Source organism: Condylura cristata, unplaced genomic scaffold (genome assembly GCF_000260355.1).
Source record: "Condylura cristata isolate star-nosed mole 26May11 unplaced genomic scaffold, ConCri1.0 scaffold00011, whole genome shotgun sequence".
In the NCBI taxonomy this organism is placed as follows: domain Eukaryota; kingdom Metazoa; phylum Chordata; class Mammalia; order Eulipotyphla; family Talpidae; genus Condylura; species Condylura cristata.
In genome coordinates this window covers 47,285,825-47,298,029 of record NW_004567112.1, presented here as the reverse complement: position 1 = coordinate 47,298,029, position 12,205 = coordinate 47,285,825, and the positions used below count along the sequence as shown (strand labels likewise).

At 38.7% G+C, this 12,205-nt stretch overlaps 1 protein-coding gene across 2 annotated transcripts in view; it reads left to right on the top strand.

Annotated features, from left to right (window-relative positions):
• BICC1 (BicC family RNA binding protein 1) overlaps positions 1-12,205 on the top strand; it is a 269,917-nt gene that overhangs the window by 135,772 nt on the left and 121,940 nt on the right. For both annotated transcript variants that reach the window (XM_012723663.1, XM_004680878.2), the window contains exon 3: positions 11,003-11,072. In XM_012723663.1, coding sequence (XP_012579117.1) covers positions 11,003-11,072 — 70 coding nt within the window. The remainder of the gene's footprint in view (positions 1-11,002; positions 11,073-12,205) is intronic.

Here is a 12,205-nt window from a genome sequence, read left to right as displayed (position 1 = left end):
CCTCAAGGACAGTAATTGTTCTTCTAGAAGCTCACCGACTTTCTTGTGAGTGAAATGCCCAGGCATCCTTTCCATGGTTTTATAAGAGGGGATGGCATTTGCTGGCTTTCTTAGTAATTAGGACCTGCAGGACCTGGAAATACACTTTGTCCTTGAGGCTCAGATATTCTAGAAGTAAGATTGAATTAGTTTTAAAATAGTCATATAAATGAATTGGCTTAAGGGAGACAATGTAGCTTCTTTCAGGAGGGAAAGCTTGTGTCTAACTGGAGGGGTCATAAAGTTCCTTCATGTAGTTCCTTTTATGCTTGGTGTTGAACAGCAGGTAGAAATTCAATAGCAGCAAAAAAGGGGACATAGGGCAGTTTGAATAAAGCCAAGAAAAAACAACAAATAGGAGTTGGGTATAAATCGGACAGCAGATAGTAGTATTCGTAGACAAAGAGGGGACTGAGGAATGCAAAACCAAAAGGTGGTTATGGCCTAGTAGTGGACTGTCTCAAATGTTAGGTCAAGGAGCTTGTTCTTGAGAGGCCATAAATATCCCCTGGGAGACTTTGAATTAAGGAGGGAAATACGGGAGTTCATCACTTGGAAAGGGGAGTGTACTCCGAGTACTACCACCAGTTGAGAATCCCTTTGTAGAAGGGCTCGCTGGTGGTAAATATTTAGATGGCAGATTATCTCAGATTCTGGACACAGTTTTGGAAAGAGGATTTGCTAAGTGCCTGCAGATTATTAGCTATAGTAGTGTGAAGGTATGGTATAATAAGAGAGGAGCCCTAGGAGAAGCAAGAGACAAGCTTTTGAACACAAAAACCAGAGAGAGAATGATTCTTCACTAGCATTCTAGGCCATCCTGAATAACCCAGCCCAGGAAAATTCTCCTTGGTTGGGAACATAGGTCAAAAAGTGGAGCCTGTGGTTTCTATGACCCACAAAATTTTCTTTACATAATTAAAATAAGTGCCATCCCTATGGGTGAATTGATGGTGGGAAGCCCATGGGGATTACAACTAAGGTGAAAAAATGCACAAATGAAGAATGGTGTAAAAAATAAGTAAAAAATAAGTGTCATCATTTAGAAATGAGGAGATTGAACACAAAAACCTGGCTTATCTTCAAATATGGGTAGGTGTGGCCCCCGAGCCTGTGCTAGCCACAAGCTGGAGTGAAAATGACAGAGCTTAGCTTCTCAGTCTGCACAGTACATCTGAAGCTCAACTTGATACTCATTACTTCCCCCACTACTTTGGACATTTTGGTAGTCTCCACTATATGCAACTATACTATCAGTGAGTTGATTGAGAATTTACTTTCACTTAATGCACTTTCAGTCAGTGCATTTATTTTTCCTCAAAAATGCCATTTTGTAGGAGTGAAAGGAGTGTCACAGTGGCCATGCTCTGTGATAAACCAAGTTTGTGCAGTGGGAGTCGTAATTGTTGCCTCTCTGTCCCATCAGCTTCATGCAGTTTCCTTTATCACTATTAATTACTGTAATGATGTTTACTGAGATCAGCAATGCCAGATCATAGGGGTTAAAAAATGAAGGAAAGACAGTTCTTGGCCACAGGGAACCCAACTAATTGAGATTGGTAAAATAAAGAGATAATCACTATAAAGTTGCCATTAGATGACTATGGAGGTGAGAGAAAAAGCTGGCCTTTGCCAGGAATCTTTTGAACAAGATTTTGATTAATAATAAAGGAATTCCCTGGACTTGATTAAATTAACTAAGGCTGTCTATCGTGGGAAACAGTTTGAACCCATTATAGTGCTTCTCTGTGGGGCAGAAAGGACAGTTCTCACGGTGCATGGCAGTGTGGAGCCATAAAAATGACCATGCAGGCCCTCCCTGGTGGCACAGCGGGTTAAAGCACAGCACTGAGAATCTAAAGCCGCTACCGCATGAGTTTGATTCCCGTCTGCCCCGAAGGTGACCACATGGCATGGCAGACCTCTCCTGACCCGCCCGCTGCTCCCCTCAGCAGTGTACTTCGTCGATCTGCCTGTTCTGTTCCCCACTCTGTCTCTGGTGAAGCCTCTCACCACCCCAGAACCTCTAGCCTGTACCCCAGTTCTGTATGCACAAATAAGTAAATCTTAAAAAAAAAAATGAGCATGCAAGCTGATACTACAAAGTACTTTTAATAACCAGTGGGAAAACAGATGTATCCTTAGAGAATTTTTTTGTCAAATCATTAAAATACTGTCATACTTTATTAGCTGTAGATACATAGAAACATGAAAAAATATTAAAACTAATATTTAGTAACATAATTATTACAAATTTTGAGATTGAACATGTATCATTTCTTCATAAAAACCTTGTCAATAGTAGTTGACAATGCTGTATAACTTATAGTACAGTGGCTGCATTTTTTCCATGCCTTGTTCTACTGTTATGCTCATATGTCAGGATCAGATTCCAACATTTCAGCCTCAGTAGTTTCAAAGTTGTGAAATATCTCCCAGAGTTTCTTTAATGGGATGTTAGTATTCCCCCCCTCCCCGCCATCACTTCCTTTGGGACATCTTAATTTCTTTTTGTCACAACTGCTTTCTTATTTAAGTTTTTCTTCACTAAGTTTCTCTGGCTGCAGCTCTAGGTTCTCGCAAACAACAGGCCTGTCAACATCCCTAGGAGGACCTATTGGGAATGCATTGACATTTGATGGCAGTTTCACACCCAGCAGCATTATTTGTGTCCTCTTTTTGGCCATGTTCTGCTTTTAGGGATCATTTTTATAAAATTCACTTGGTTTTATCACTGAGACAAGATGAAAGTACAGCTTCCAACACTGCTGTCTCTGTGTGAACTGATTACTGATGTGCAGTGGACGTTCAACAGTAGGCTTTGCAAGAAGAAATGTGATTGGTCACTGATCAAGATGAGCCTTTGTTATGTATGTAGTGGTTTGTGTACTGAGGAGCTGGCAGTGATGTTTGTGCTCCATGCAGCTATTCTCAATGTGCTGTGGCAATTGAAACATAAACTTGTAGTTGAAATGTACGCTTGGTGGGGCTTAAGCTGTGGTAAGTAAAAATCATGCATCTGGAAATTGTGCCAAACGAGGATTGTCTATGGACATCTTGAGTGGATGTAGCCTGCTTGTTTTTGGAAGCTCCATGTCTATAACCCAAGTCATTTTGTGCCAGCGTGGCTTCCATTTGTGTCACTGTGACAACCAAAGTTCCCACATTCTCCTCCTAGGCACTTGGGTAGGGCTGGGGTCATGTTCTTAGATGGAACTATTCTTAGATGGAACTATTCTGGGACCACTCTAAATTACTTTACATTAGTTAATTGGAGTGAGGGACGGTTACTCTGTAGTTCACTTATTTTGCTTTTCGTATCAGAGTTCTGGGAGGTTGAGTTTTCAGGGTGACCTCCCCACAAATATGCGGTATCTTCCATTTCAATCACAAGTCATGTAAGGCAAAAAGACTGTGGACAAGGAATAATAGATATAGATTCTGGCTGGACTTTGGCATACCTAACCACTGATTGACAACTTTGAATTCAGTCTACTCATCTGTAAAACAGATTTTATGTATCTTCAAGATGAGTATGAGGAGGAGTTGGGAAATGTATATGAGTGTTAGATAAATGTAAGAAATTATTCTGGCAATAATGAGCAAGTAAATCATGGGATACAGTTCTGGATTTAAAATGAAACATAACAGAGCCCTTTTCTAATGTCTCAGCAAAATAAACATCTCCAGCTTTTCCACACCCCCTCATGTGAGAAGTTCACTACTTTCCCATCCCCACCTCACAACATTCCTACTTGACTCTTCTCTCACTTATCTTCATGGTGAAATGCACCAAATTGACTCGTAATCCATTAGGACATGAAGTAACTCTAAACAGCTTCCTTCATGAGGATAGGCTTTATTTCTCTATTGATACACAGAAAATAAGCCCCACTGAGTCAGTATTTTGTAGAAGCAGGTTGCAGATGGCTCCCAGCTGGCAGCCATTTGAATGATGAATTTTCAATAGTTGAAAGTATAAATGTCAAGTTATAGTGTTCAGCGACTGTTTCCTGGTCCAAGAATGAAGTTGTTCAAGTAAAGTCAGCATAAATGGATTTGTCTTGGGTTACTGATTACTTACCTGTGGATTTTTAACTTTATGTCTGGATTGAAGAATTTGGTGAAATAAGCACGTTAGTAGAATGTTGTTGGTTTGGCAAAGGTTGCCTTCATCTGTAAGATATTATCCTATAATTGCTACAGATCTGCAAAATGTGTAGTATAGTGAACATTGTAGACATGTTCTCTTTCCACACCATGTGCTGATCTGGAATTTGTTGGAGATAGAAAAAAAATCTGTTATGACTGACTTGAACATAGAAGGAAAAGAATGGAAGTAATTTTTATTATAGATAAAAATAAATATAGAATTTGATTAGATTTTGTTCTAATTTGGTAAGTTATTTTAGGAAATTGAGATTATTTGAATGCTTCAATGTAAAAATGTATATAAATTTTTTCAATAACCGATAGAACTTCCAACTAAAAAATTTCAAAGTCTACCTTATGTAAAAATTACTCTCCCTCCCTTACAACCCACAGAAGTTAAAGCCCAAGTAGAAATATGCAATTCTTTGTTTGCTAGGTAACTCTAATAACATAAAACCAGTGCTATCAGTTGGATCAAAGAATGTTACTCCCTGTTTATAAAGTGCAAATATGAGTTCAAAGGGAAAGATGATTATGAGCTTCCAAAGCTACTACATATCTATAAAATGCTATCTTCATCAGATTTTTCATGTTGAAACGATAACTTACAGATGAACTATAAATATATATTTTCTTTATAATATTCTTTTAATTGATTCAGATATTTTAAAGTACATATCTTTTTATTTTAAAATTTAGGTAATACTGGTATGCAACACTGTTTATGAGTTAGAGGTATAGGGACACACTTGTTCAAGTGTCTGTTATCAAACCACACCCACCTCCAAGATGCCACAGTCATTCACCATAGTCCATTGGGTCCCCTCCACACCCTGATCTCTGCCCCCTCTGGTACCCTCAATTCTACAGGTCTTTCAACATTAAGGTCAAATTTCCCCCAACTAGGGGTGTCAGCATCTTAATTTTGTGGGAGTGGATGGTCAGTAACTTAATTGCATTCTTGCATGTAATAGGAACATTTTGAACAACATCCTGACTGAAGAATTAGGGCATAATGAGTTTCTGGGAGGTGATTTCCTTGTCAAGTCCTGCAGTAATTAATTGGACGGTGAAACTATCTATTTGAAAATGCAAATGTTGAAAACATATTAGAGTTTTCATCTGTTGTGAGACCCATAAAATGATCTCTCCATTTCCCTGACAAAAAACTGTCACTTTAATTCCTAGGTTTCTCCATCCAACCTCTTGGCATTTTGTGAAGAAGGCAGGAGACTGCCAGCATCTACTATTAAAGTTTGCTCCATTTATCTCCTTTCCAGTGTGTAGACCCCTTAGAAGTAATAGGCATACCTTTTATTCACATTCTAGTCTCCTCAGTGACTTTTATATCACTGTGCCACACTCAGCCTCTTATTCAAGCCCCAAATTTGGCTTCTTTGACAAGTCAAAGTAAAGACTTATGTCAGGATTTTCTGGAAGCCTTGGGGAAATCTTATGAAAAGATGTGGAACTCCTGTAAATAACCTCCTAGTTCCTTTTGCCTTTAGGAGAAATCATAGGTTTATCTCTGACATTCATTTGGTGGCTGTTTTATTATATTCAACATTAACAATACTGAGTTGGAACAAGTCTTTAAAAACATTTAAGGTGTGATTTAATGTTTACAGATAATTATTCAAAATTAATAGTTCTTTGACTGTGGTATTTATGAAGGTAGGAATAGGAACTATCAGATTAAAAAATACTAGTTGGAACTCGGGATATTTTTTGAGACATAATAGTCACTGTCTTCTCAGAGGTTTTGTGGCTTCCTTGATTTTGCCTGCAGCTTCCTGACCCCACCAGTTTCAGTCTCTGTAAATGTCTGTCTTTGGTGACCATTTAAGATCTCACTTTTAGTATAACTTGTTGGATATGGAGCTGCTGACTTGCTCTGTGCTTTATTTTCTGCCTCTTAACCTCTTCTGTCAGAGGACACACAATACCCCTGACCCCTCTAGCAATTAAACCCAGGTCTTGGGGTTCCTGGACCAACCTCATGGACTTCTTTGTATGTCAGAGTTGAAAACCAGCTAGCAGTTCCTATACAGTAGGAACTGCCTTATCATCTCTGTTGGTAATGGTTTAAAAAGCTTTTCTGATAACTTTCGAAGAGGAGTTTTGACTTCATGAAAGAGAAATAAGTATGCTCCCTTCCTAGTTGTGGTTACGCCACTGCTTTTCAGACTTGGTTTGTGGTGAATAACAGCCTCACTAAGTACTAGCTGACTTTGGTTCAGATCATATCTTCCAGTCTGTACTAAGCATATCAGTTTGCAGAGCTCTAGGCAGCTGGAGATAAGAGTATTTCCTCCCTGCATGTGTGAGGTGAGTCTTGAAGCACCTCAGCTATGTGAATCACCCGCAGATTCTTTGGGGTTCTTCCCTCCTCCTAGTAGGCCTTTCCAGGAGCACTACTCCTTTTTCCTGGGACACCTTCTCACCCTTTTTCCCTTGCTGCCAACTTTTTCTCCTCCTTCAGATCACAGCATTAATAAGTATTTTCTATAAAATTCTTTTCCTTGACTACCTACCTGTGACTAGGTTGGGTTCCTGCTGTAAATCCGCATACTCTCCTGACCAGCTCTGGAACCTGGTACACAGCACATAATGAAGGGTGAACCTCCCTTCTCCTTGGTTAGGTCACACTGTACTGAAAGGAAGGAACCACTGTTTGCTGTTGTATTCCTAGCATCTGGCACATTTCCTGGCAAAAAGTAATCAACATGTGATAAATTCAGTAGGGATTAATACTGTAGAGCACTCGCTGTATGCCATGCTCTGTACTTGGAGTCTTCTGCGCATTTTTTCATTAAATTCTCAAAACAGTTATACAAGTTCAATCCTACAGTTGGTTATAAAGAGTTAAGTGAGACTGATAAAGCAGTTTGCCTAAGAGGATAGCTAAAAGAAGCGTAGCTACTGGACTCAAGAGCTTGCCGCTCTTCTTGGCTAGAATGCACACAATGATGAACAAATAAAGGGATGCTATGAAAGCATCCAGAGCACCTTCCATGTGGGGGCAGCCTACTGAATGACTCATTGACTGGTGTTGACCAATGGCATTTCATGAGTTTCTTTTCTCCCCATATTCATACAGGCAAAGTCATTATAGGAACCACATTCTAATAAATAGCAGTTAGTTTGGCATTTACTGTGGCTTGTAGCACTTTGGAGATCATGAAGGACAGAAGATAGAGCTCTGGTTGTAGGGTAAAGACTTGGGATTGCCTCTCTTCCTCTACCAGGCACATTGGTGTAAGTGGATGGAAAGATGTTCTTTGCTCCACCACGTCACTGCACAACTGAGGTGCTGACCTGGTGTGAGAACCAGGTGGAGTGTGTGCAAAGCAGGCATTTCAGCTTCATGACTACCACCTACTGTTAGGGTATTTTCTCTGCCATATTATTTTCCATCCTAGAGCAATCATTGGTGTGTATTGAAGAGCTTTCTGAAAAGTTCTAACAATTAAGATTTCAAAAATGTGTCTTCCAATCAGATGTTGACAGCAAAGCCTTCCTGTATGGTGTTATAACATGCCACCTGCTATAATAAACTGGATTAAATGGTCAACTTATTTCATTCAGAAGAAAAGTATTTTCTTATTGCTTCTCCACCAATAGAATTGTTGTATGATTTCATTTTTCTATATTATCTCTTTAGCAGTTATAGCTAACTTAGAGGAAAATTTTCAGTCAAATTCTAATCACTTTGAACATACATGTGTTGAATGTGTATAGGAGCTGGAACTGATAGGTGATAAAATGTGGCCAATAAGAAGTCTTTCTAAATGGGTTTCCTGCCTTCATTTAGTGACTGAGCTCTTCCATAGATTTATTTTCACTTGGCCCTTAGGGCTTGAATGGTTTTACAGGTTTTATCTTGGGGAATCCTTATTAAATCTCTTCTTTCCTTTCAGGATAGGACATGGAGACACTTTTGAGCTGATTCTGTGCTAGTGCCCGGCCTGTTGTCAGTCAGTTAATTTATTTATCAGTGTCCCTGACTTGCTGTAAGCTTATGAGCACCAGGAATTATTATAATGGAGTTGGCCTAGCACTTGAGGCACCTAGCTATGTTTTTGATAAGTACTGGTAGGATGTTAAAAAACAATAGCTGAACAATAATTTCAAACATGTAGGTATAACTTTAAAAACAATAGAAGTCCTATATTCATTATATTATGGTGATAAAATGCATAGTCTTTACAGGTAGTCTGGGTTTAAAACCCAGCTCTGCTGCTGCTTTCTGTGTGAGAAATAAAGAAACCATAAGGGAGTTAGACAGCTCTGTTTAGCTCATATATCCTGTGCTTGCTGTGGGCTTTTATTTTTTAGAGGCAGGTGAACACAGAAAATAAGAGAATTTCAGATTGTCATAGGGATTAGAGGGAAGAAAATGTAGTGAGACAGGAAGAATAATTCTGGTTGGGTTAGTGGAGAGTAAATGCAGAGCCCTGAAGGGAGATCCTGCTGAGCATATTGGAGGGGAGCTGATGTGACTGGAGCAAAGAGAGTGGAGGACCATAGTAATAGTTTCTTCCAAATGGATTTAGAATAAACTTAATCATGGTGAAGAATGAAATGCACGGCCAACAGAAGATGGAAGAGACAAGGGCCAGGTGCTATGAGGTCAGTGTAAGACGCTCACCTGTCTTTATGTCCAGCCTAGTACTTTGACTTAGTGAGGACAGTGTGATCACACTTCTGGTTTTCAATTTTATTATTTATTTTCTACATCATTCTTCATTTTGTGCATTTTTTATCTTGGTTGTAGTCCCCCTGGACTTCTCGCCACCACTTCACCCGTATGCCATCATCATAGTCCTGTGCATTTGTCCCACCCCAGTTTTGATCCCATTCCCCTATCCACCTCCATAAAATATATCTGGTTTATAGTTGTTCATTGTTTTCAGTTATACTTTATTACAATTTTACAATTGCTTTTTATTTTCCTGATCCCTTATGCTCCTGTTTTTAGTAAAGCCATCTGCTATTTTTCGTTTTCTTTCTGGCTCATTTCACTAAACATGATCCCTCCCAGCTCTATCCATGTTGCTGCAAAAGGCATGACCTTATCTTTTTTGATTGCTGAGTAATATTCCATTGTGTATATGTACCACATCTTTTTAATAGAATCACGGGTTAAAGAACTATTTCTTGGGTCCTACCTGGTGGTGCAGTGGGTTAAAGCACAGCACTGAGAAGTTAAAGCCACTTCAGCATGAGTTTGATCCCCACCTGCCCGGGAGGTGATCAACATGGTGAGGCAGACCTCTCCTGACCCTCCTGCTGCTGCCCTCAGCAGTGTACTTAGGCAATCTGTCTGTTCTGTCCCCATTCTGTCTCTGGTGAATCCTCTCACTGCCCCTGCACCTCTGGCTTGTACCCCAGTTCTGTATGCACAAATAAATCTTAAAAAAAAAAAAAGAACTATTTCTCTTACGAGAAAAAGCAATGAAAGTACCATAATAAATGGCAAGTAAGCAATACTAGAATGATGATAGTGGCAGCTAGTTCTAGACCTGAGTGAGACTAGTGGGGACTGGGGGACAGCCCAGAAACTCTGGCCCTGAAGAAAGAGGGCATCTGTTCATCAGTGCCAGCCCAGTATTACCATGTGAGGATATGGGCTTCAGGTGCCAAATTCGTGAAGCTTTCCAGAGAATCAGACACCTGAGTTTCTATTCACAGATTTGAAAATGTTGGCTCATGTTTAAGAAAATCCTATAGTGGATAACAAAAGCCTCTGTGGATCGCCCATCTGAAACATCTGCTGCAAATCCTTTTCTCCTGTGCTAATTGGGTTTAAATGAAATATACATATTAACACCTTAACCATGTAGCCTTGTGCGCAATACTGAAGGAAAAAGGTACTTTTTTGAAATACTATTAATTGAACTCTTAATATGTCTTGGTGTCTTCTCTGTTAACCTGTTTTGTTAACTCTACATATCAAACAAGTAATTACCTTACTCTTAAGTGATTAAAGAATGGCAGTTGCTGTTATTTGCCTATTAATTTAACTGTTCTGTTTATTTAGTAAATTCTGTATCCAAAAATATTCTTGTTTATGTGATAAAAGTAGAGAGCAGAGGATTAGCATTTTCTGGTTAATCCTTTGCTTATTTACTGCCTCCAGCTTTGCTTTCCAGTGGTTGTTGCCCTCACTCTTCTTGCAGCTCAGCACATTTGGGTCTCAAGTTCTGGCCTGTATTAGTTGCATGTAAGTGGGAAAGAACTGTGGTAAAAATATGCTATTTTGAACCAAGCAAATGATGATGGGAATGCAGCCTTACGACATGATGTCGTGTTTAGAAGCTTTTCATCAGTTTTAATGAAATACAAATGTGTGCAAAGCATTTTTTTCCCCCAGAAAAAAAAATCCTCATTTAGCATGGCCTGACCCACGTAGTTTTGTATTACAAGGATCATGTTTGGTGTGTTGCAATCCGTTGGTGATTGTCTTGGGGAATTTTATTCAGCGCAAGAATCTCTGATGGTTCTGGCCTTAAGTTGGGTTAATTACTTGTTCATGTAGTTTTTGGTCTCGTCTCTATGTTCAAATTCTGATGCATCACAGAGAAGTACACTGGGAATAACAAAATATACTTGAATATTTCTCATAGAGGCTTATAAAAATGAATATTGTGTTCCCCATTTTTTTGCATTGTTATAAAGTGAGATCATTTTGTTATAGCAACATAAGGCTAAAGATTTCAAAATAATCCTTTTGAGAAAAGTCTTATCTGTAGATACAAGTTCCTAATTAAATCATTGTTTTTTTGCTCTTTTGTTGTTGTTGTTACAGATCATGGAAGAAACAAATACACAGATTGCTTGGCCATCAAAACTGAAGATTGGAGCCAAGTCCAAGAAAGGTAAATTGTGAGAGAAAGAGAAGTAAGTGGTTTTGGTAATGGAGATTGATAATACTGTGAGCTTACCAGCAAGGACATTAACTGCTACACTGCTCACATTACTCTCAGAATATTTTTCTTTTTTTAACTTATTATTTTTTTCTTATATTTTTTTACATCATTCTTTGTGTGCATTTTTTTTCTTTGTGTGCATTTTTTCATCAGTTATAGTTAGCATTATTTTGTGAGGATTGGCATAATTAAAAATCACTGTATCATCACACTTCTAGCAACAGAAAAAAATTTTCAGTAGTTTATTATCATAGAAATGTCATTTTAGAAGATGCCTCATCACCTTACAACTTCAGGGATGCCTGTTGATTTTCTGATCATGAGTTATATACCTTTCTATTTGTTAACATGTTTTGAATGTAAAAATTCTTGGTGTTTCCATGGTAGGTTTCTTACATGTGTGGCACACAGATTTGATTGCTGACACCCTCTCCCCACCATGTGATATGAACCTTTGACATCCTTTCTTGATTTCTGCTTCTCTCCATCTGTCAGATGTTGTAAACCCACTAGATTTCTCTTTTCAGGCTGAGCATTTTGCCTTACTGGCTTTCACTCTGCTTGTCCTAGAGGAGACTACCTAGTACATAGGGGAGCAGATATTTTCCAAGATTGTAAAATATTTCAGATGACCTGACAATAATTTTAAAAATGCATAATTATGTTTATTGAGGTGACATAATTTTACAATAGCTCTATAAAATGTATGTTGTCACACCACACCGAAGACTCAATGACCCTCCACTAGAGTCCATTGGGCTCTCTTCCCCTTTGCTCTTACCTTATATCCTCCTCTTCTAGTAGCTCAATTCTGAAGTCAGATTTCAAAGGTTTGTTTTGGCTTGTTGTTGTCTGTTCATTTGCTTTGTTTCTTTGTATTCCATATATAGTGAAACATCCAGTGTCTGTCTTTCTCCTTCTAACCTATTTCACTTAATACAGTCCCTTCCAATTCCATTCACGTTGCACATACAAAATGTTACCGTTTTTTTTTCATAATTGAGTAGTATTCCATTGTGTATATTATGTCTTCTTAATCCACTCATCTCTTTTTGGGCACGTAGAGTTTTTCTATAATTTGG